The sequence below is a fragment of the Aulostomus chinensis genome, chromosome 13 (assembly GCF_037954235.1).
Source record: "Aulostomus chinensis isolate RoL2024-O1b breed Wild chromosome 13, RoL_Achi_v1.0, whole genome shotgun sequence".
NCBI classification, from domain to species: Eukaryota; Metazoa; Chordata; class Actinopteri; order Syngnathiformes; family Aulostomidae; genus Aulostomus; species Aulostomus chinensis.
The window spans coordinates 19,705,854-19,731,500 of record NC_141332.1 but is presented as its reverse complement, the minus strand read 5'-3'; the positions used below and the strand labels follow the sequence as shown (position 1 = coordinate 19,731,500).

Here is a 25,647-nt window from a genome sequence, read left to right as displayed (position 1 = left end):
TTTGTCTTCTTTGAACTGTTTGGTACTTTAATAATAACTAAATCCATGACTGACATACTGCATGGTACTTAAATTCTAATCTCCAATATTCTGAGTACAAAAAAAACCATAAAACACTGCCAATTTTCGAAGAGCAGCTTGCTGCTATGATATTTCACCATTTGCAAGTGAACAACCACTAGATGTTGTCTTGTCTTCTGATATTTTCAAACTTCAGTTATTTATCACAGCAAATGCTGACATTAGGGGTCTCGATGCTACAGCTGCCATTTACAGGCATCTCTTCCACAACAATGATGATACAAGGTGTGAAAACACAGACAGCATTACAACACACACACACATCCCCTTACTCGGCCTCATGAGGTGGTTTTACAGAACTTCTCAGAAGGAACGACGAAGTTCCTGTCACACTGTGTTCATTTATAGGTCGAAACCTAAGACACGTACATTGGCTTTGTGTGCAACGACAGCACTAACTTTTTATGAGCCACAGAGAAGAACTGCCCTGAAGCACATATGAGCCATTCATTAACAATGTAGAAAATTCCATTTGCTAAATTAACAGCTGCTTCTAGTTCATATGAGCAAATAATAAGCTTTGAAATCTACACTAACATATTTGAATCAATGTAAACAACTTCAAATTAAAAAAGGGAGATTCAATTTAATTTTTTGACTTTATTATTACCGTCCTGCCAGGTGTTAAATGAATCCAACAAGGTTCTGGCTCAGTTAGTCATGTTTTAATTTAACAGATTAGTCCACCCCCACCACCCCCCCCCCCCCCCAGCAGCTTATTTCTATTATGTTGTAATAGGCCACATGTCACAAGTAGCAAGAACCACTGAAATAGTGAAAATGGGGCAGGAAATTGCAGGTTGGTTTTAGAAAACACATCTGCACCAAGTTCAAACATTGCATTTGTAATGCTGTGTGCTGCTCTCCTGCACACACGGAAATCAGCTTTTATGAAAGCATCTGGACATTATCAGTAAGAGAGACTCGACTAACAACTGACTCCATTATTGAGAAGTGTCATATTTTCCGAATTACACACTCAAGATAAATTAGAAACAGCACAACAATATGGAGGTTTTCTGCTTTTTTTGTCAATAAAAAAGGAGGGACAGATGTTTTGATTTGTCTGATTTGATCGAATCAAAGTGTAACAAAACTGCGAAACTAGAACATCACACTTTTTCTGAAAAATCACAAAATGTGATTTCACTTTTATCTACAAAGACATGGCTTTACTGGGAGAAAAAAAGCCAGTTTAGTGACATGGCATGCACAGGCCACAGATTGAGTTGATACTGCAGCCTGTTATAAATGTGCAGATCAATACGAGCTCACTTTTTATGGAGCATTCAGCCACATTAGAACCATTTTTAGATTGTAATTTCTTGTCTCACAACAATGGTGTGGACAAGCAACACCACTAACTGTTAAAACGACTGTTTTGCACACATTGGTGAATTTGATGAATGGCATGTTTACTCCATTTTTACAGAACATAACCATGTCCATTGAACTCATTCCCAGAACAGACCACAAGAAGACTGATGACAGAACTGTATTCCTCTCTGAAGATGATCAAACTCTCAGGTATTACTGGGAAGTATTGTTTCCCATATCTCTTGGATTTCTGAACAACTGCTTCATTTTCTCAAATCCTAATTCAAGATAAAAAAGAAAAAACATGCAAGTCTGTGCATGTGTGTGCGTGTGTCAGTTGTCTCTCACACGGCCTTGTTGATTCCTCTCTTGCAGACATATTTGAAATGCTTCATCCTGACTGCTGTTGTTTTGGCTGCTGGGTGGGAGCTATTTGATGCATGACTAGACTGGAAAAATGAAATTCACATCTATTTATAACATATGCAAGTCCCAAACAATCTTACATTAGACATGTATACAGCAAGCTGGAGCAGAAAATCCACAAAGAAGATACAACGGATTACAAAATCTCCAAATCAAAGCTGCTCTCAAGTCCTACAGTGGAAAGAAATAACAGTGCAGCATAATGGTCCTGCCTTTGAAACACTGGGGTGTTTTCTACTAACATATAAGACAACAGCAGGACAGGATATCACATCTGGAGGAATACCAGCATTGTACTGTCAACCAACCTTAAATGAAAATAGGGTGAAGGATGACACGCCGATATGCCATCTAGCTTATCATACCACTTATAGAAGCTTATATATAGTGTGAAACTTGCCAAAATACTTTCGACACCATCTTTTCTGTGCTGTGGGGGCAGGGCAACATGTTCTGATGGCGCAGTGAAAATTTCAGGGCTCCAAGTGTGAGTCTAAGGGTGGGAACAGGGTACCCGGCTGCTGCAGAGGAGGCTGCATACCAAACAGGTCTGGACACACGCAGGCTGATGTGTCCACCCATAGTCAGGCATGCAGCAATCTGTAACTGACAACACGCCCACTGAGGAAACGGATGAAGCTATTCTCTGTCTTGTCTTACTCTTTGGGGTCAAGGTCTCCTTAGAAGAGTGTTTTTTTGGGGGAAAATAGATGTATTGAGTAGGAAATAGGTCAGCAATGTGAAACTGGTGGAAGAGAAGAAGTCTGTCGTGTAAAACAGCAGCTTTTTGCTTTTTAAAACAACATGGCTTCTTTCTTTCGTCTTAGCTGCTCTGGCCCTGCTACTCCTGCTATGATTTAATATATTAATTAAGGATTTATGAAATGTTTCCTCTGTTGGAAAGGTTAAAAACACAACGAGGCCTGCTAATTGGCAGCTCAAGCAAAGCTGTTTTTAAGATTTCCACAGATCAAGCCTCAGTTTAACAGCTAATAATGCTCTTCTCATCTGAGCCCCTGTAAATCCTCATGGATAGGACCACTCACACGGAGACAGCTTAGCCCCCCTTCAAGTGAGCTTATCTGATTTCACACCATTTGATACTGGGTCAGTGTGGTATTAGGTATCACTAGCCAATGTTTCTATCTAATCTTAGAGCCTGTAAACATGAGCCCCACTCTTGGATCTTTGAACAAAAGTGCAGAGTCACTGCTTTCCAGGACGTCAGGCACACACTTAAAACAAGGGGAGGGCGGGGGGGCTCTGTAAAGGAACTAACAGTGACAACTCGTGAAGTCATGCCTGCATGCTTGAGCTATTACAACATGACTTCAGTTGCATGATCTCTTCTTAATGACATGCACACGGTGAACAACACAGAAGGTCATTCATTTCAGGGCATCAAATATCACCGATAACCCATTCAGCGATGTTTTGGAGCCTTCTCCCGAAGGCAGAGGGACAGTCTGGCACGGCAATGGTCAATATTTGAGAAAGCTTTATGAAGTACACTCCTTTATGACGATCAGGTGATGAGGAAGGTGCAGCATGAGAACAGGAGATGAGGATAATAAACTATCTACTTAAAGAGACAGGCTATGGGCTTATATAACAAATTATTGACACAATGTTATTGTTTATTAGGGATCTGTAACAAATACGTTAAGGGGAAGACATGTTTAATAAAGCAGCTTGTTCAGGAGCCTCAGTAACAATAGGCTCGTGTACACAGAAACCTTTGCTTCAACACTACTTTGAATAAAGAGACCTGACAGTCGCTCTCCCGAGGGGCTGGGGTCTTCTGACGAGAATCACAATGCTACAACGTACAGGTAAACAAGGAGTGGCGGTTGCTTAGGAACAAACAGACAGCGCAAGAGTGCTGGGAAAGGAGGCTCCGTGGTGGGAAAAGGAGAGAGAAGCAGATGGGCCTCAGAAAAGACCCAGAGTATCAACATCACAACCAGGACCGACAAGCATAAACACACAAACAAGTTCCATGTGTAGTAAACAGGCTCGCGCTTTGTTACTGACAATCTTGATTATTTTATCACAGCTGCTTTTAGTGCTACTCCACTATGGACTGCTCAGGTCACTGTAAGGAGAAAAATTACACTTTAGTTTTCAAGAACGAGGACCAGCACTCCCTGCAGGCAATAAAGGAACTTCACAACATTTTAGGGAAACAATGACTTCCTTTCCTGCTCAGTAAGACGACAAGGTCAATACCACATTTTTGCAGGGGATTAAATAAACAATTCATAACATGTTAATCAGTGAGCTATAAAGGATTCTGTTATCAAAGTAGAGAGGAAAGCAAGCTGTTTGTCATTTTTCCTGTCTTTAGTACATATTACAGAGAGAGATTATAGAAGCGTTAGTGGTATTGATTATCTCATCTCGATTTGAACAAACATTATCGTCCCTTGTGAACTGAAAATAGAATTTCCATGACGATGTCTTTTCTATAAAGCTACATATTTAGGCATCTGCTAAGCTGTGACCATTATAACCATCGCCATTGCCAACTCTTGACAACAGAGTTAAGAGGAGGGGCAGAAGTAGAGTTTTCTCTCAGGTCACTTGAATAATAACATGCCGACAGGTTATGATGGCATTACTGCTCGCTGACACCAAAAAATGTTAGCCTACCCAGCGCTACGGTTAGGATCAGGAGTTAATAGCCCCTTTTTCACAGAAATTCCCCAACAGTGCCGTAAAAAAATGTCCCCACCATTATTACGCTCCAAACCACAGGGGGCATAACGCCACTCCAACTTGAGGTTTTCACATTCCGGTGTTCGGCAATAGAAACACAACATGTGCACCCAACAGTGAGTTGAATGAGTCGTTTCAACTGTCCCTTAATGCTTAACGACGTCGATGCTGCGTTGTTACATTTGCTGCCAGTTCAGAGGCAGAAAGATCTGCTCCATTTCCACTTAGTATGTGTGTACTCTCTTATACAGATGGCAAGGCAACAGTGACAAAGCGCACCCACATTGAAAAGTGTTTAAGGGGCTAATGCTCAACAGGGTTAAGGTTGGGTTTGAAGTTTAGCACTTCGTTTTTCTCACGTCATGACTGCACATGAAAAAAAAAGCAACGCGGCGCTGTAAACGGGGCTCTTTAAGTGTCAGCTTGAACTAAATGAAATGCACACACCTCTGTCAAAGTTCTGTCATTTCACATTATTTCATAAACACAGAGGACAAAGATGGTATTTAGGAGAGCAATGCAGGATGGAAAAGGTTTCATGACAAAAATGAGTAAGTGAAGTCATTCATAAAGTTAAAACTCTAGCCACCATACCTGAAACTTGTCAGCTAAAACAAGAGTTAAACAGATCAGTTAATTTTCAGTTCATAATGGGCATGGACACTTTTTCCATAGAACAGCTGCTGAAGAGGCTTCCAGACACCATTGCAGCTGGGTATCTGGGACCAAAGCCTAAGAAAACCATGTGGGGAATCAATTTCCCTCTGTGCCTCCGAGTCAGAGTACCTCTTTGTACCAAGCAATACTGCATTAAAGCCAACATGATATTTAGTATGAGAGAGTTGGGCAATAGACCCCAGCAAAAACTCATCTAAAACTTATTTTCACCCTTTTATGTTCACATGCATCTCACAGTTGAGAGTCTATTTTTTGAGCTGTGTTACCTCATTCAGGGTGGAGTCCATTTAACTGGAAAGAAAAACACTGTGCTGCAAGTGTGTTTTGGGGCTATTGAACGCATTCTACGATCAGGTTCTCACAATTTGTCGCTGTCAAGCAAATAAATATGTATCACATGTCCATTTTAAGAAATGAATTAATAATTACATATGGCTGTGCATCAAATGCAGGCAGACCCTGACAACAGCCTGGAATGGAAATATTTATGAGCCTCTGCTTGCTTCTTTTATCTGGCGCAAAATAAACCTACACCTCAACCTGCCTCCGCCCACACCAGCTCAGTGTGCAAAGGTAAATAAACTTCTATTTCATCGTGACATGATTCATCAATATTCTGGTGGTAAGAAGTTCATTAGAAATTATCTGAGGGCTGAACTTGCTGTAATATATCAAATATATGTTAGTCCTTAGGACACAAAATATTAAAATACATATAGAGTAAATTGTTCATCAATATTTTCTTCAAACAATAAAACAGTTCACAATCCAAAGACACAATTTCTCTGATGTGAAACGATAAAAGTAACAACTCCTCACATTTCAGATGTTGTAACCTAAGAATTGTGGCATTTTTTTTTGGTTTGTTTGCCTAAAAAAAAGGATCCGATTTGAAAAACAATTGCAGGTTAATTTTATGCTGATGGAAATTGAAGGAATCGGTCTATCTAAATTAGTTCATACCTTAAAATACTTTTCAAGTTCATAATCTCAATAAGTAGTATGTTGCCACTGTGACTAAACTTGTAATTCTGCAGTGAAGTGTTTATGTTTTTAGCCACGTTAAGATTAGACTCTAGCTCCTGCTATCACAGAATCTGTGCTCTGACCAGCATGGTACATTGCATAACCAGGAATGTGAGTTATCAAAAGGTGTGACCTGATATTCCACATCCCTCTTCGTTTTCTCAATCTTATTTCAACCCTTGCAGGGATTATGAGTCACAAGCACAGGTCTGTTTCTGGGCCCTGTGGTGGCAAAAAAAACCCAACCCAACCCATAGCATCGATATGTTCTATGTATAAAATTGTAAATAGAGGAATTAGAGTTCAAAGGTGTCATACTTTATTTTACTTAAACAGATAGAGGAAATCCTCGAGAAACCTGGAAGTTTACGTCACCTCTTTCTCAGTTCTCAAAAGTCAAACAAGTGTCATGAGTGCAGCCGTACATTTTTTTTTTTTTTTTTTTAATTGGATTTTTTCTTTTCTTTTTTCTCGACTGAAAAGTAATGGGGAAAGAGTTGTGTAGGATCAGGACTTGAGAAGTGATGATCCCTGCTTTGGTTGGACGTGTTCTCAGAATGATGGGCTGCCAGTCCTAGCACGCTCCCAGTATGATTGCAACGTTGGTAGGTAGTTGCTCAATCAATTTCTTTTTTTTTTTTTGCTTTATTTATCAAGGAAAGGGAGGGTTACTAGCACAACATTCGCTTTTGGCCTTGAACCGCTGAGCATAGCTGGAGGTATATAAAATGCCTTGCTCAGTGACACATTGTCAGCACCCATTTGGGCCGAGGAGAAGGTTGCACATTAACTTTCCCCACCTCAATTTTCCCAGTGGGTCATAAAACTTCCCGTCAGAAGCCAACTTCTCTTAACCTTCAGATCTCCATCGAAGAGAGCGCTATGGAAATATCTAAATGGCAAAGAAGAAATGGAGAAACTGACATGGAAACAGGATGCAAATCCTGAAACAGCCAAACCAAGCAAAACAGGACACACACTCAGACTCTTTTTTTTCTTGTTAATATTTTCCACCCGGTTCATTAGAAGATAATGACTGCTGGTAAACATGGCAGATATACCTTCTAGTTTCACTATTAGGGCATGATTTCCACAGCCCCCCTCAAAAAAAAATGACACAGCTAGTTAGAAGGGAAGGTGACACAGATTGGTCACATGACAAGTTCGTTGAATCAACATCATATTTAAAAGATTTGTTTTCTTTTATTTTTACAAATGGATCTCATCTGTCATTTTTTGCCACAGCCAGAAAAAATGTGACACCTAAGACATTTCATGAAAGAAACATTACCTCTTTTTCTTGTTTTAGACAAAAAATATCTCAATTTAATAATAATAATAATAAGCCTCTGACTTTGAATCAATGAAATATTAGGAAAACTTGATATGCACTTTTTTCAGGACCTGCGCTGAAGAAAGCTGGATTTGCATTGATCAATTCAAAACATCAAGAAACTGTACCTGAGCATGTGAACTAAAGCCGTGTTTATTCTCTTTGTGGCATGCATCTGTAACATAAACCTGGATAAATCCTCCACATTAACATATCTGATCACGCTGTAGAAATAAACTCCACCCCGCCACCTCGTCATGCTCCTCTTTTACAAGCCTCTGTCATCCTGTCCAAGCTAAATGATCTAATTACAGGCCAAGACTTGTTGACTTTGTATTGAAAGGAGAGCCAGCCTGCCGCTACTGTCCAGCTCCCCCTTGCTCAGATACACAAAGGCTCCTTAAACAGCACCAGCAGTATGAGTTCATCCTCATTTACAATCCAAATCAGCGAGGGCACAGTCTGATGAAAGTGAGGTCACATACGAACTCATACCTGCTCAACACAACAGAGCTATTCTCTTACACTGGCTCACATGTTGATGCTACTACACAGAAAAACTGATTTCTTCCAGCTCACGATCAACTGATCCAAACCTACAAATGGTCCAGTAACTTTTGCCTAAACAAGAAAGTTTCTGGTATCTTTCAAGTCATGTGTTCACTGTCTTGGGCCCCAACTGCAAATTACATCATGCATTAGAGCAAAAAAAAAAGAAAAAAGAAAGAAATCCTATTCCGATGCCAAACCAATGAAATAATCACAATCTTGTATACTATTGCACAAAAATGTCTAACCAAAACTGGATGGAAGTTACAGGCCTGTACTGGTTCAGGACTTTAGAACACATTGCAGTAGCACCTGAGATGTGTGTGTGTGTGTGTGTGTGTTTGTGTGTGAGTGTGTGTAAAACCTGGAGGTTGCCCAAACTGTGCCAGTGTTTGTTCAGTGGTATAGGTTGTGCACAATGTTTTGTGTGGTCTGTAAAATGCAGACTTGATTTCTGGTGAAACAGGAAGTGGGCTTTTATCGCTGCTTTACAGAGCAACTTCTGGAGACACATACTCAACAAAATTAAGCAGAAGAATTTAAAAGTTTGATGTAAGAAAAAGAGTTTCAGCAAGGTAAACTCATACAAATATAGAAGAGGAACCAAGATATGGTGGTTGCAACTTCCCTGTGAACCTACTGGTCATTTCACATTTCAAAATGAGCGACATTTTGCCCTGATAAACTGATGTTATGATGCATGTGGCCCTGCATGGCTGCCTCCTTGCACAAGACAGTGGAAAACAAGAACAGCAAAGCCACAGCAGTAATGTGTCTCAACTAACGCAGCAGTTAACATTCTTTTTAACAGCTGTATTAAGCCTGAGAAGCCATGGTGGATCAAAGCATGGATCAAAATTACTGGGATGTGCCATTACTGATTACTACACTATGAAAAACCCATGTGGGCTTGGTCAAGAGCCTTGCAAAATACTGCTCCCGCCTTGCTTCAACACACCATATAAGGGAACAATTCATAAAAGAAAAGAAAGCAACAGGCAAGTCTTCCTACAATGACAAGCACTGAAATTCAAAGTTATTACTCCCTATTACACATTCTTAAGCAACAAAAAGCTTGAATATGTGCATTCCAAAATAAAACTCAAAATATGCCATTTCTCCAACGCTGGAACTATGAATGCTGTTTCACTGTATCCTGGAAAAATCTACTTTAGAGCTGGAAAGGAGAAAATCTGAGGAGAAAATAATCACTTTTCTTTACAACCTTTCTTTATAACTCCATGATATGTCAAACGTCCCACGAAATGCTTCGGCAAAGCCAAAGCTGCACATAGTGGCAACCCCGCTATTTATCTGCCAAATTTTCAAAGTCTTAAATGTTTGTAATATAGATTCACACATACTTTGGTGCCCTAGAATACTTCATCGACACTGATACCATTAAAATGGGTAAACTGTAAAAAAAAAAAAAAAAAAACATAAAAAAGGAGAACAATTCATCACTAACCTCAAAGACACAGGGTTCGTTTCACAAGATCCATAATCGCAAGCAACCGAATAAGTGTAGATCTCATTAACCAATGAAAGCGGTGACAAAAAAGATAAAAGAAGAAAAAAAAGGGTAATAATCCAAAGAAAGCCTTTAAAGAGTGACAAAGGTGTGGAAAACTGGCCAAGCCCCACACCTCTTTCTGACAGTGACAAAACAAACCTACAGAACAAGAAAAAAAAAAAGAGCGCAATGGCTACTGGTGGAAACAGAAAAAGGAGAAGTGTAGTGAAGCAACTTGTCCTCTCCCTATGAGTCACGCACCACTGTCGCCATTGGTAGGGAAGCCCCGAGGCAGACAGCTTTCACCTGGCCAATCAGCGATCGGTATCAGCCCAAAATGCAAATCCTCTCAGGTGAATGCTATGGCTGGTGAGGATTGGACAAGACCACAGCGGGGGAGGGGAGAGCAGAGAGGGCCAACCAGCGGGTCATACCTTAAACAGCATAAAAGATGATAGACAGGTTTCTCCTGCAGAGGAGGAGCAGTGCTAGAGGTGTAAGTAAACAGGCCGACAGGTACGCACCTACTTTAGACTTTGACCACACAATAAGGAGCAATTCAGACATGTTGATTAAAATCTGTAGGTCCAGTAACGTTCACATCTCCTTTTGTCACATTAACGTCCACAGCGAGGGATCAAACTGCTGACTTGTTCTCCCTGATATAGAAAGCCCCAGCACAACTTCTACCAATGACCAAGAAATGAAACCATGAACTCATGCAGCAAGAACCGTAATTTCTGTTTCAGTGTCATGGGTCAGATTATGCATGAACGTTTTAACAAGAGTCTTCTAGTTGGTGTACTTGTAGATGTAGACTTGATAAGAACCTTTATCAGAAATGACACTCGAGCAAACAGGAAGTGGTAAAGACTCCTTACTTAAAATCCCCTTGTATCACAACCATAAATGTCATGCAACTCCAAACCTCTCTCATCTAAAACTGCAATTTATGATTATTTTCATTAGCTGTTAATCCGCTGATTATTTAACTGAGGCAGTCCAAAACCTAAGGGTTTTAAGATAAAATATCACATGACACAGTGAATCCTCACATTTGAGAGGTTGAAATAAGAAATGCTTTGAATTTTTGGGTGCCTTAACAGATTGTTTATATTGCTGCAGGATAACTTTCTGTCTATTATAATTAATCTAGTCATTGTTGTATCTCTGCTACTCTGGTATCCACTCAGTTCCTCACATGACACCACATTTACACACAAATACATACACAAAGTTTAACGCTTGATTCTTCTGAGTGGAATGGGAACAAATACACTCCCATCACAGGATTTTTCGAAAATCCTAAGCACAGTAATATATTAAAAAGTTTATTTTCATTGAACTTGTAGATTTTATTTTTCTCTTCATTCCCTGTTTGTTGTTGTTGAGTGGAGCACTGTTACAAACAGAATTTCCCTTGGGGATGAATAAAGTATTCGGATTCGGATTCGGATATTGAATTGCACAGGCTGCTTGGAGAAAAGTGTATCTGATGACTTTCGATACAGCTTTCTTCTACCCCTCTTCTAGAATTCTTTGCGGCTAAGCTAACGGGGGGGGGGGGTCCAATGGGGGGTCTGGAAGTCTGTAATGTAGAGAGGAGAGAAGAGTATCTACCTGTTTGTCTAAAGCTAAAAAAATAATGGACAAGAAGTATATTTTTGAAAAAAGTTGGCATGTTCCATTTACAATGTAATATCCTTAATTCAGAGCACAAAGACAAAAGCATGATTGTAATGCATATTAACACTTTTATGAAGCATTTATGTGTTTTTTTCCTCAAGAAGCGGTTTTCTTCTGAGCAACACTGTGAGGGAACGTCACACGGGACCAACTCCTTTTTATAACTGCCACTGGACATGCTGTCCACAGCCTACATCCTTGTAGGAAACCGTTCACTTGTAGTAATAGCAACCATGAAGATTAACGCAGCAGCCACACACAACTGTGTAAGCACATAAAAGAACACACACTTTCATTTACATGTAAGCAACCTTTTCTAAACCATACATAAATCTCTGTAAACACTGTTGGAGCCAAAGGAGAGCTGCTGCATTGCTCTGGTTAATATTTGAGTTGTATATGAATCAGTTTAATTTATAAATTCATAATTAATGAAGTACTAAAGCCAACACTGGGACCAACAACTAATAAAGAAATTCCTAAAATTACTCCTGATGACATTTTTGTACTTCAGCATGAATGAAACTTGTCCCACAAGTTTTCATCCAACAAAATTACCAGCACAGTCTGATGTGCGTTGAATATTTGTCAACTGATCACAAGAGAATGGAGTTCAAATAGCAGCATAAATAATTGGAAATTGTTTCTCAATAGTCCATATTGATGATATCTTCTGATACAAGCTACAGGGTCACCCAAAAACATGAATAACTTTCCAAGGTTTTTGAAACATAACATTACACAAGATCTTGCCACATCATTAAATGTTCTATTTACAATTATAAACAGAGCAATGTAATTTTTCAATCAGCCAATATCATGATACCGTAGAAAGGTCTTATCAACACATAACAATGTAGCAAAAAGTCAACATGTAAGCCAATAGTGGCTATGATACGCAAAAAAAAAGGATAAAATGATATAGTGGTTGGGTTCTATTAATATTAATATGCAATGTAAACAAGCAAAAAACATGAATACAAACAGCTAATTACAGCCCAGTGGGTTGTTCAAGGTTTGAAACACATAACAGCATATTGAGTAAGTGCCTGTTTTGGGAGAGAATACAGCGACTGGATTGTTAGGAAGCCATGTTTACAAGATCTCATCCAGTAGAGAAGCAGCTGAAAAGCAGGGAAAAACATGTTGTAATTCCACCAGAAGTCTTTGGTCTGTTGTTTACATCGTTTAGAGATGCATCGCCATGACCTCAGATGTGGACAAAACTATTAACACTTCTGAATGAAATGATGAAAAAAAAACAAAACAAGTTTCCACTTATCCTTCCCAAAGAAATTCTTCCAATTATCTTGCAGTAATACTGAAGACAAACTCACCGCATTTGCACTACAAACATATCCAAACTAACCAGATTTGCTCAACAAATCAAATACAAACGTTGCATTTGAAATGTGTAAATTGCTGCTGTTTTGAGACAGGGATTAAAAAAATAAATAAAAATGAAACAGTGCCAAAACAAAAAACTGTCACATCCTTTATTATCTTCTTTCTTTATTCTGACAACGAAAAAAATGAAGTGTGATCACTGCAGAGCCACCTGACTAAAAGGACACACCTTTTCTTTTCAGCCTGTGAATGAGAAATAGGCCACTGGCTATTCTCATGTGATAACGCTGCATAACAGAAGCCGACCGCAGCACAAGCAGGACTCAAAGCCCCCATCTTCTAGAGTATCTTACAAGTTAATTTGGACTGAGACGATGCTGTGGTGAAGGCCTCTGTGAGTTAAAGGGACTGACACTGGATCAGTAACTGCTAACCAGTTCTGAAAAAAGCATTTAATGTGGCAATTAGTTCTGCAAGTCATGATTATTTCTCAAAAAATGCTCAGCACACTTGCCCAGTACTCAAAATGCTGTATTCAAATTGCTACTCTTACCATCCAACAGTCGAAAGACTCATCATTTTCTGTCATAAATGACATAAAAAGCAGCACATACTTCTATTAAAGAGTCTGGAACCAGCAAATGTTGGAATTTCTGCTTGAAAATCTGATTTTCTTTCAATTGATTCATTTTTGCAGCTTTAACGTCAGCGTTTCACTTCTATGACCATGTGCCACACATTTATCGTGGTGTCGTCAAATGCAGCCCTCAGACAGAATTAATATATTTCGCTTTCATTTTTTTCCTCTTTGAACTTGATTCACATGACCTCTAAAACTGCAGCAGACAAGCCACTCCACTGTGAACTGCTCTCAGATAATTCACATCATTCAGTTAAGGGTTATGTTTGAGTGCTGGAGAGTCATAAAAGCCAACAAACATTTAGCAACAATCCTTGACAGCCTGATATGTGAGATATGGTTGGAGAAAAACATCTGTCAGGTGTCAGGTGTAATGAAGGACTGGTGATATGCAAACGTCACAGAGATTTTGGTGCAAAAGTAGGGCAGCGACTCTGTCTGGAGGTCTGATGACGTGACAGCGGCTGAGTTTATTCGGGGTCTCTCCGGTGATTCACCCTGCTGACCAGGCATGACTGTAGACCCAACAAAGAGCTACGTAGATGAAGAACTAACAGTGCACACACAATGTATTCATGGTCAGCCCACAGTGTGAGTGATTCATACCATGACGACGCAATGGATGTTTCATCCCGGAAGGGTTATAGTTCAAATCAAAGTGTGTGTGTGTGGATTACTGAGCATACAGCTGGATAGGGAAGATGCGGATTACACCAGATGATATGCTTGACAGATTGGGTGTTTTGGGGCAGTTTTGCTGCGGATCTGTTGCTTTAGCTGATGTTAGCTGTCAGTGACCATTAGCTTGAAACTAACATGTGTGGCTGGCCCTTCCTGCATTCTAGACTCACAAAGACCTGATGCAGGAGGAGGGGAAAAGGATCTTTGTGAGTCCACAACACATAGTTGTGAGTACAAATGCACGTTTTAGGTGAAGCTTCAAGGTAGCACATTTATGCATCTGGCAAAAAAACAACGTGCCACACAGGGTCAAAAACTGCTGTAAAAGCCTGATCCTTCATCATATTCAGAATGGGGTCTTTTTTGAGTAATAGTCAAAAATTACTTTATTGTCAATGATGCACTTCATACACTCAGACACACAAATATATATAGGAACTAGCTGGTAAAGTGACTTAAGGTCTACTGCTTCCAAATCCACTTCTGCAGGAGCAGACTACGACTCATTAAATATAAAACACAGAGCAGGCCAACCATCCTGCACTCAGATAGTGACAGACAGACATTACTTTGTCACTTACCATGCTACAACTGTCTCTCATATAGACATCTGCAAATCATAAACCACTGCTGAATTTTAGATATTCCATCTGGGATGCACCACAGAGCATGACAGCTCCACCAGCGACCAGCAGTTTTTAAACTGGAGAGTCCCAGTTTATTTGGAGCTCATTATTAATAAAATGCCACAAAGCCCTGAGAGCATATTGCTCTGTCACTCAGGGTCTAGATTATAATACCCTCTGGCTGCGTGCAATTAAATAATTCAACAAGCCTGAGGACAGCCGGCCACTCTGAAATTACCCCCCCCCCCCCCCAAAAAAAAGGAGAATTTCATGATGGTGTAGTCAGATAACTGCCTCTCCACGGATGTTTCCCTGTTTTTTTCCTCGCCTGCTCAGACATTTGTCACACTGTTTGTGCTTTGCCCCTGAAGAGTTTTGATCGCCTCAGCTGACAATCTGCTCCTTAAGAGACGACTTCTATTACTTGCGCTGCTCTCCATGTCTCGTCAGTTTGTTTGCATATTTTGTGCTGAATTGCTGCAGACGAATACAGTTTCTATTGTTGAGAGGAACTACTTTGAGTGGTCAGAATACAGCAGGCAACACAAACCAAGCCACTCCTCCATGTAATCAGTAATAGTGCTTACTACTCGGTGTCCCTACATCAACCTCTGCAGGCACCATAAAAATATCTAAGTAATGCAGTTAAACTGATCTCATGATGTCAACATGCTGCCAGAATCCACACTATATACTCTGATTCATCAGTTCACCCTGCAGACAGAGGCTAAGCTTGTGTGTGACGGCCTCATTTTTCTAAAACTCTTTTCAGCTGAAGTTATGATATTAATGCAATTTATTTCTTATCATTAAAGCAAGAGTTGGATATAAATTTTTATTGGCTTTCTAGATGACATCAAGATGTGAAGATCCAGTTTTTCAAGCTAGTCAGCAACTGGTTAGCTTAAATGAAAACTGAACTATTTTTTGGGGAAATATGCTTATTTGCCATCCTCCAAAGAACCAGATGAGTCTGCGCAATGGGGAGCTGAGACCCACAGAGACCAGCTGAGTCCTAGTAAGGAGGATGTCCAATCAGTGTATCTCCCAAAAAGTTGGCATGTTCCTTTTACAAAGCATAATTAAGAAAATACAGGGAAAATGCTCACCTGATGGTCCAAATCATCCAACAGACACATCTCATTACCTCACTTACTAACACTGGTTTCTTGCATTTTTCTGTGTAAGGTTTTAGCAAGGGAACATGGTGTGTTTGTTAGTGAGCATTAAAGATGTTGCTAGCTGGATGGTACTTTCTGAAAAAGCCAGACTTGCTGTCCCTGCTGTGTCTTAACCCTTGACCCTGCTGCTGGTGGTGATACTGAAAGTATTTCTTTTTAATCCCCTCTGCAAGAGAAAGTTCCAAAGTATTTCCCAGACTGTTCCTTTTATTCAAATGTGTTCTCACCATAAAGTCAATATGTAATCACAAAATTGAGCAAAGACCTCCAGAAAGGCAAGAAAATGCTTCTGCTTTTTTTCCCCTTTATGTTAGATAATATTCTACAATGTCTACTCATATCAATTCCATCATTTTTACAATACCCCGTTTGTCTCCCTTCATGTGCTACAAATACATTTGACTCTTCACAGTGAACTTCATCCCATCAGCGCCTAAATTAAAAGAGAAACTCAAGCATGCCTCGTCCTTGTCACGTGCCTGTGTGAGCGTGAGAGAGGAATGAGGTTACAGGTGAAATTTCCCTCGTCTCTCCTTTCACTCTGACGTCATGTCAAGTGGCACCAAACATGTCTGACAAGGCTGAATTCAGGTGTCAAAGGTGTGCGAGCCGGTGAAACTGCTGCGTACAATTAAGGAACTTATGATAACAGTTCCCCTGCAAGCCTTCAACAGAAAAAGATGGGCCTGCATGAGGTTTTTTTTCCCTCTTTCTCTCTCTCTACACATAAAAAAGGGAAGTTCAGCAGTTTTATTTCTCTTTTCACAAATTGGTTCCTGCATTTGCTTGAGTCATCTGAGGTTTCACAGCCATCTCGTATGATTTAGTCAAAGTATATGAACATTGCCATCTTGTGGTAATTTCTAAGGGACAATCGTTTACACCTAGATGATAATAACATCAGCCTTGTGTCATTTTACTCGATTAATTCACTCCTTCTGAGCATTTAGGGCGAAGCCGGCTTTACACTGTGTTAACACACTTAAGCCATGGACAAAACACCTCAGACATCCTACAGCACTGTTACAGGGATGCTCTTCTATTTTTATACCCTTCTCCACATGCCAACTTTCATACTCTTTTAGAGCCACTCAGAAAGCTTTAGTGAAAGTGGAGTGCTGCTTTGTAAAGAGTACAGAAGCTCCTTCTACTTTTTGTCTAGTCAAATCGATATCCAAAGCCCATTAAGGCAGGCAGGCAGGTCTCCAATAAGAGAGGATGATTGAGGAGGCCACAGCACTAAAAGGCAGCACAGCACACAGCAGCTCTCCTCTGTCATTCTTAGGTCTTCATCACACTCTTCCTCAGCTGCTGAGATTGCTAACTGTGACATCACTGTCACGGGATAAGAAGGCTACCAGGAATTACATTAGCCTTGGCCACACCGTCTGCTGCACAAACACACACCCACCAGTTACCATATCACTGGAGACGAGTGCAGAGAGCAGAAAGGGGAGAGGCAAAGGAGATGTGTGGGCAGAGCATGGCAAGATGTTACTAAAACAAGGGCACATGCTTGAAACAAACAAGACGACTCCACACTGGAGGCAAAGTATATTTGGAAAGTCTTGCTCGGGATAATTGCTTTCAGTGGATTGAGGTTTCCAATTATCCCGAGCCTCTGCCAGCGTTCCCACCATGGGAAAGGAGGGTGGGTGATGGGTTGGAGGGTTCAGCTGGTCTTGTCTTCTCGCTGGGCAGCTTCCCTTCCCTTTGCGTCACTGCCGCCTCCTCTAAAGGGAGCAACTACAGCCGGCCAATGAGGGTTTGTTTGTGTGTCCCATGATACAAGCATCTTTGCCCAAAAATGTAAACATCTGGGAAACATTTAGGCTCAGTGCAGAGGAGGATTGATCAACTATTCAAAGATGAAGTATCCTATCGAGCACTGCAGACAAATATTTGTAGAAGTAGATAACACATAACAACATTATTCTATATTTGTCCTCAGACAGAAAGAGCTCAGTACGTGTGAAACTCTCCGAAATCCATTTTTGAGAATATTTGCAGCCTGACACAGCTTCAGTGGAATGGATGACACAATTCCAGTGGTTCCATATCCTGAGTGTAATTTCATCTTCACTAAGGCTGAAGCAACATCTGACCATCATTTTATTGACCAATCAACAGTAATAATAGAGCCCATGATGACATATATCAAGTCACTTGTGGGATACAACCAATGTTCTTCTACCAAAATGTTAATGACCATGGAGTCAGACAGTAAACAACACATCCTCTAAATCAGTGGTTCTGAATCTAGGGGTCAAGACCCTCACTGGGGTCGCAAGATCATTTCTGGGGTCGCCAAATGGTCGTGTGAAAAGATAAAAGTTTCAGGCTGCTTTTTACATTTTACCATGTGTAGCAAAGATATAATTCATCTTGGCATAGATTTTATTGAGTATGAGAGTCAAAGTTTTAGTGCACTAGAAAACTACAAAACAGCACTTAGGCCTGTGAGTCTCTAAGGCAATACTGTGTGTTTCATTTCTGTATAATGACAGGCCCAGATATCTGGTATGAGAATGTTTTTCTTCATATTATATATGAATCGTTCTGTATTGAAATGCATAAGACAACATCCAACTGAATGACAAATGACAATGAATACAGGATCACTTGGATGTGTGCGTACAGATGTTTCTTTTGAGGATGGTTTACTGATAAAACAGTGAACACACATTTTAGATGCAAAATTGAGGAAATTACGTCTCTAGCACCAATGAACTCCAGCCAGGAGCAGTGGAGTCGCCAAATTATTTTAAGCGCTTTATATTACATACAGTAGCTTCATATTTTCCATGTTTCCCTGGCTAACCACAGGACTTGATGCCACGCCTGAAACCACAGACACGGGTCAAGATGTAATTCTGACTGAAGAAATCTAAATGAACGTCATAGTAACTAAAATACACAAAAAAGAGCTCTGTTAATACCAGTAAAACACAAACAAACAAAAGTATTCATATGAACACACAGCCATACTCTAATGATTGTAGTAACTGTAGCGCTGGCATTGTCAGGAGGGTTCTGCTGAAGCACTTAATTGTCTAACAAACACAGACTCACATACAAGCCATCAGTCTAGTCACATGCCTACTGACTGACAAAGAGGGGAGTCACAGAAATCTGGGATAGCAGGCAAAGCAAAGTCTGCAGGTCATGTATCCGGAGGCAGCTCCCACTCACATCATATGAGCTCAAGTCATGCCTCATTACTTGTGGCTGTATAAACTTTTAAGTACTCCCTCATACTGAAGAATACTCTTAATATATAAACTGCTACCACACCAGTTACCAGTGTTACCAGTGTAATCCCATTATCTACTACAAGTTCTTATTATTTCACATTAAAAGCTCCATATAAACTCACCTCAACATTGCCCCACAGGGAATGTGAGGCTAATAGCACTGGCACCATGAACAAACAATAAAACATGATTTTTTTTTTTTAATTCTCCGTGGACTTACCCTTGTAGGAGTTATCACCGGAGCTGAATATTCCCTAGGTGTATCCAGGTTATCCTCAGGAAACAGGTAAGGAAAACATAGTCCCGATTTCTCTGTGAGAGCAACTAGAGCTACATCATCATCAGTCACCGGTCAGTTAAACGATTCCCTCCTGCTGCTGCTTTTCTAAGCTCCCTCACACACTCACACTCACACTCACACACACACACACACACACACACACACACACACACACACACACACACACACACAAGGTTACAGTTTTCTTCGTCAGGGGCTGATGTGTGGGGAATTCCTAGCAGTCACATTTTCCTGGGAAATGATTGGCCCGGGTCCCTAGTTTGGCTGGAGCCTAGTAGTAGAGAAGATTCAGGAAAGGCTGTAAAAACTGTAGCATGGTGAAAAACTTGAAAAACTACAACAACAAAAACTCAGTTGTCCGCCTTAAAATCTCATTGTATGTGAATTATGATGGGTCCATTCGTTTTTTCCCCCCCCGATATTAATATTATTAACACGGAGAATGCTCACGTTATATTTCAGCTAACAAACTGATACCTCAGCGACAGTGTTCGTTCACGCAGTCACAGGTGTGCGTTCCTCAAACGCGGAAAAATGTCAGTTGTAGTAATTTTCCGCTGTATGTAAGCTCAAGGAAAAGTAAGAGGAGATGGGCATCTTCCGGGATTGTCCAAGTTCTTTGAAGAGAGCAATTGAGGACTCCGTAACGGGCGGAGTCTAACATTAGATTCTTTGGGAATTAAAAGGCATGTTGTGGTGCTGTGTCAACTAACCCACAAATGGAAAAATGACAATTTTCATTCGAAAGCTATTCTGTCGAAGTACATCTCGCTAGAACTTCGTGTATTTTTTGATGGAAAGCACAATTTAACATATATTCCAAATAAGAAAAACCCAGTTCCCATACCGGGAGTCGAACCCGGGCCGCCTGGGTGAAAACCAGGAATCCTAACCGCTAGACCATATGGGACATGTAAGAAACAGTGGAGAAAAACATCAAACTTATTATATCTTCAAATGTTCAATGCCTTCTCGTTTTTTATTTTTCCTTTCGGATTCAGTTCTCCACAGAGCTGAAGCCTGCAATTTACACGACGGTTACTCGTCATATTTTCCATCGTACTGAATACTACCTGAATTTAACCAACTCGTCAATGACTTACCCTGTTCAGTTGAGAGTCTCTTGCCATCTAGTGGTCACTTAATGTAACTGACAATTCCTTGGTGCCACTGCCAGCAGTAAATACTTTTTGTTTGTGACTGTCGCTGGCTAAACCAGAAATATATGCGATATGGTATGAATATTTTTTAATCAGTCGATCGATTTACAAAAAAGTAGCATCTTCAGGGTGAGAGACGGACTAGAATCTTAAATGACACGATTCTTTACCGTGTACCCAACTAAATATAGGTGCTAAACATATGACGTAATTTTTGATGGAATGGCCCATCTGAAAAGAGTGGCTCCTCCTTTCTATAAAAAGTAATGTAAGTAGCCTTGTTCAGAAAGCGGTTTGCACATGAGATCTGATTCATTCTGAATTATTTTCAGTGATTCCGTTAATTGTGTTTATGCGACTGCACAGCAAAGGAAATTAAGACGAAACGACTGTAATCTCCCCTGCTTAGTGGAAGTGGTAGCGCCCTCAGACGAGCAAAGGCAGCCAAATATTTGACAAACTAGCAATCGTTATCCGGCCAGCTAGGTGTCAAAGTAACAACTGGTCAAAAATACGCCTAATCCAACCGGAGTTGATCGCTTCTATGCTAGAGTTTTAAGTGTTACTGGGAGAAAGATGTCCACCCCAGCAAGACGACGTTTAATGAGAGATTTTAAACGGTAAGCTAAACGAAAACAAGAGAGAAGTAGCTAAAGCTAACGCTAGCCACCAGGTGCTAGCTTGTTAGCGGTACTGTATTCTGACCACCATCACCGGCATACAAGTAATAATACCACAAGATCAAATATCGGCAGACTTTAGTCTCGGTTTTGTTTCCCATCAGTGAATACAGTGGAGGTAGTATCGTAACAAATGACGCCTGTGATTGGTAAGCTGTAGAGCGCTAACGATTACTTGATGGGCGCTGACACCAGCGTTAGCAAAGCAGCCAGGAGTAGTAAGGTTGATGTGTGCTTCTTACTTTCTGTGATATAGTTCATAAAATAATGTATTTAAACACTGTATGTAAGGTAAATACTTCGTCTGGGTCTACTGGATGTGAATGCTCTTGTTCACAGATGATTAATCAGGATTGCACGCGCTAAAGTATTTTATACGTTCAATGCAAGGTAAATGTTCAAATGGCCACAGCCAAATGAAAAAAAATCTCCGTACATTGTTCGAATATTCACTTATCAAGGCAGCTTCCATCCCCGGAAAGATCACCGTCTAAGCCTGCGGATAAGCTACCATCTGCCGTGAAGTCACAGAAAACTGCAGGCATTCAGTCTTGCCACATGGTTTCTTGTCCCTGATGTACAGTATCCTAAATGTTTCTGATGGTCCATGATCTAATATAGGATGACCTACTATTAAAAATCAGTTATATGTGATTATTTAACTTGATTTTTTTTAAGATTTGTTGACAAAACAAAAAAAATTGATAAATAATTAACACAAATCTGGTTTTGTGGATCAAGTAGATATTAAGTTTCAGTGTTCATTTCTTTTACACACACCAGTCCACTTCATGTTTCAAGATATCACAGCTTCAGGTTTCTGCTTTGTATTAATCAGACTGTGCTGATTCACTCTGCTAATCTGATGGTTCTGTTAAATTACTAAACTGTTGAATTATGGCCAAGTAAATGTGTATATCTGTGCACATGAATCCATGATTGGGAGCCTAATGTACCCTGTAGTACCAAGCTTTGATCGTTTACTGTATCTTTTAGGCTTCAAGAGGATCCTCCAGCTGGGGTTAGTGGGGCTCCATCAGAAAACAATATCATGGTATGGAATGCTGTCATTTTTGGGTAAGTAAAGTTGATTTTTGACGAACTACAACAGAGGAGTTTTTAAATAGATTTTCTGTTAAGGTGCAGTTGATTTGACAACTTTATGCTTTTTCTCCTGTAGACCAGAGGGAACCCCTTTTGAAGATGGTAAGCCTGCTGGCTCTTATAGCCAATTTTCTGCCATTACAGTTTTTGGAAGGTTAATTATACGGTAAATAAACGAAGCATTATTTTATTGTTGTAAAAGTGTATTGCTGGTTTTCCAAAAGGGAAACCTTCGAACTTGACTGACCTAACAAATCAGTGTCACCTGTTAAATAATAGTTTTAGACCTTTGGACTCGGGTTGTTCCCTGACAGGCACTATTCCACTTCCAGAGACAGTTTACAGTCAGTTATTTGGCAGCAGACATGAAAAAGCTTTTTGTGCCAGGTATCACCAAAACATCCAGCCAGTATCCGAAACTGCTTGATCAATTTGCTGACAATGTAGTTCTTCCTTCAGTTCTAGTATTGTCTTGTGTCCCAGGTTTCTCAATGTCTCCGCCCTGCTTTTGTGTCTCAGTTTCTGCTATGTGATCATTTTCAGGAACATTCAAACTTACCATTGAATTCACAGAGGAATATCCAAATAAACCTCCAACAGTGCGATTTGTCTCCAAAATGTTTCATCCAAATGGTGAGTGTTTAGTTGCCTTGGATGAATAAAGTGCAGTAATTCAAATTCAGAGGGAGATAAACATCTGAACTTAAGTATCAGTAAGATTCAAGATTTAGTTTTAAGTACTTAAGTGCATGAGTAAATGTTACTATCCACCTCTGTTTTCTCTCAAACATTCATGAAAGAGTCATCGATCTAAAAAAATACCTCCACTGACCATCTTCTCTTTTCCAGTCTATGCTGATGGCAGCATATGCTTAGATATACTTCAGAATCGTTGGAGTCCAACCTATGATGTCTCTTCAATCCTAACTTCTATACAGGTAAATGTCTGTCAGTAGATAAAGGGGATCAAACACCAGGAGTTGCCGTCATGCCATTCAGAATTAAAAGTGACAGTCTATTTTACCAGAACAAGGTCGTGGATGTTAACTTACCAGTGTGCCAGTGCTCCGAACACACAATGTTCAGTTGGGTGATTGGTTGTTAAGATTATTGATGCACAATACTGGACTTTTCCTGCTATGCCGATATTTTTTTCATTCTTGTTACTACTGCTCCTACTATTATTATTATTATAACTATTATGCTTTTTATTATATTATATCATCATTATATTATATCATCATCATCATTATAATTGTTATAACAATTAAGAACAATTAATATTGATTATTCCTGTCACTATGCCCATACACATAACCATCTATATATATATATATATATATATATATATATATATATATATATATATATATATATATATATATATATATATATATATATATATATATATATATATATATATATATATATATATATACACACACACACACACACACAGTCTTTGTTTTCTCTTCTTTGCTATTTTTCGCTAAGGTTTCATTTATAGTCTATTCTATGGTAACAGTGCTGTGAATGAATGTTGAGGAGAGTGCAATTTCCCTGGCGGAACGTCCAAAAGGGATTAATAAAGTAGTCTGTCTGTCTGTCTGTCTGTCATTTGGTTGCTAGCTGATGCTTACCAATGTCTACATTACCTGCACAAAGAGAAGGTGGTTCCTCCCCTGATACTATTTTTACATGGCCACCATTGCTGCCTGCTGGTCTTAGCACCACCCACGATGAATGATTGACTTACAGATATTCAAGGGAGCTACAGCAATTTATCTACAGTTAACAGGTTGAGCTGGATGTCTCTCCTGTGCAGGCTCAGTGTAATGGAGGAACGTCTGGCTACACAAGACTGTAATTGTGTTGACCGGCTGGTCCTGAATCAACAGACCTCGATAATAATGTCATGGTGCTCTCTTAATCCACTGACATTCTCTTTTGTACATTTACAGTCTTTACTGGATGAGCCAAACCCAAACAGTCCAGCCAACAGCCAAGCGGCCCAGCTGTACCAGGAAAACAAGCGGGAGTATGAGAAGAGGGTTTCTGCTATTGTTGAACAGAGTTGGCGTGACTGTTGACCCCTGTTGTTGTTCCAGAATGAACAGTGTCCAGCCCCAGAATCATCAAACCACCGATCAAGAAAACAAGTCATCTCTCAGAAATAAAATGACACATCTTAATATCCTTCTCAGTATATTTGTCCCTTAACTGTTGCTCAGTTTGTATGCTGTTGTGTTGTGGCATTCACTCCTGCCGAATGCTGTTGTTGGGCAAAAAAAAGCGTATGTTTGTTCAAAGTTAATGTACCTTGTTATATCTGGGTTACTTGCTATATGCCCCAACTTTTTTGTTTTGTTTTTTGGTTTGTTTTTTTTAAAGGCGCTTGCCAGTCTCTCAGTTGTCACTTTTCTACCCGTTTATTTATCCATGAATTAAACTGGCTGGATGTTTCAGTGACAGTTAATTAGATGTGCTTGCTGTGCAGTTTGCTGTGTATATACAAACAGCTCATATTTACACACACACACAAAAGGACAACCAAGCTGTTTATGGGTGTCAATCCTTCTGTTTCAGTGGGCTCACTCCTCTTCGTCGTGTTCTTTCTGCCTTTTAAAGCCTGTTGGAGGGATCATTTATTCAGAAAATTAACCAGACATTAGAGTTGCAACAATGGATCGACTGAAAGGAAATTAATCGCCAACTATTTTGATAATTGATTTGACTTTTTTGCTTGGAGGCAGACATTTGAGGATGGCAGGATCTTGCATCGAAGTATTTGCTGCGATTCTGTGAGAAAATCAAATGTCTTTGGGTGTTGGACTCTTGCGTGGAGTAAAAAAGTAATGTGAAATTTGTAGACGAAACACTTCATGGTGATAATAGTAGGCAGATTAATAGATGATGAAAATAATCATTAGTTGCAGCACTAATGGGCATCCATCCATCTAACGAGGCAACGGATGCCTTTTTTCTGGAGGGTGATTCTTTTCTCCCCAACTGTACTTGTTAAAATCAGTGGCGTGGGTTTTTTTTTTTTAACTAGATATTGGTCAACAAGTGTCCCTCTTCAGCACATGAAAGACATCTAGTGGTCCTTCCAGGTACTTTCATGCACAGAATTTCATATTGCTGACATTTTAAGGCGGTGTGAGAATATTTCTATGCTATTTTATAAACTGGCGGGTGTTACTGCGCTGATTATATTGTTCGTACAGGACGGTGACATCAGAGTTTAAGATGTTGCACTGGTAACCCATGTAACAATCTGTACATTTTCTTGTAAATAAAATAAATATACATTAGTTGGTTTTGCCTTTTATATCTTCATGAAGTT

The 25,647-nt window shown here is 39.9% G+C and overlaps 2 protein-coding genes and 1 non-coding gene across 7 annotated transcripts in view; 1 reads left to right on the top strand and 2 right to left on the bottom strand.

The window, feature by feature from the left end:
* Positions 1–20,663, bottom strand: part of elf1 (E74-like ETS transcription factor 1) — a 38,719-nt gene extending 18,056 nt beyond the window's left edge. Inside the window, exons 1-2 of one of the 5 annotated variants that reach the window (XM_086222000.1) lie at positions 20,461–20,663; positions 19,277–19,628 (exon numbers count right to left, since the gene is read on the bottom strand). The gene's annotated coding sequence lies outside the window, so the exon portion shown is untranslated. Of the gene's footprint in view, positions 1–9,596; positions 9,874–19,276; positions 19,999–20,460 lie in introns of those variants that run through there. The other 4 variants (XM_086221997.1, XM_086221996.1, XM_086221995.1 and 1 more) reach the window with 4 other exon arrangements.
* On the bottom strand, positions 20,196–20,267 carry trnae-uuc (transfer RNA glutamic acid (anticodon UUC)). The gene has a single exon. It is a non-coding gene; the product is annotated as a tRNA-Glu (tRNA).
* A 251-nt stretch (positions 20,664–20,914) lies between the features above and the next one.
* On the top strand, positions 20,915–25,644 carry ube2a (ubiquitin-conjugating enzyme E2A (RAD6 homolog)). The gene is made up of 6 exons (XM_086221993.1): positions 20,915–21,137; positions 22,194–22,274; positions 22,378–22,403; positions 22,845–22,934; positions 23,151–23,239; positions 24,263–25,644. The coding sequence occupies exons 1-6, from the start codon at positions 21,094–21,096 to the stop codon at positions 24,389–24,391; spliced, it is 459 nt and encodes a 152-aa protein (XP_086078119.1). The 5' UTR covers positions 20,915–21,093; the 3' UTR covers positions 24,392–25,644.
* Positions 25,645–25,647: the final 3 nt, after the last annotated feature.

What these genes read in the sequence shown, in the direction of transcription:
- ube2a (XM_086221993.1), top strand. Translation starts at nt 21,094, where the DNA reads ATGTCCACCCCAGCAAGACGACGTTTAATGAGAGATTTTAAACG. An exon ending in GGGAACCCCTTTTGAAGATG is followed by an intron (nt 22,404 to 22,844) that starts GTAAGCCTGCTG and finishes GATCATTTTCAG; the next exon opens with GAACATTCAAACTTACCATT. An exon ending in CAAAATGTTTCATCCAAATG is followed by an intron (nt 22,935 to 23,150) that starts GTGAGTGTTTAG and finishes TCTCTTTTCCAG; the next exon opens with TCTATGCTGATGGCAGCATA.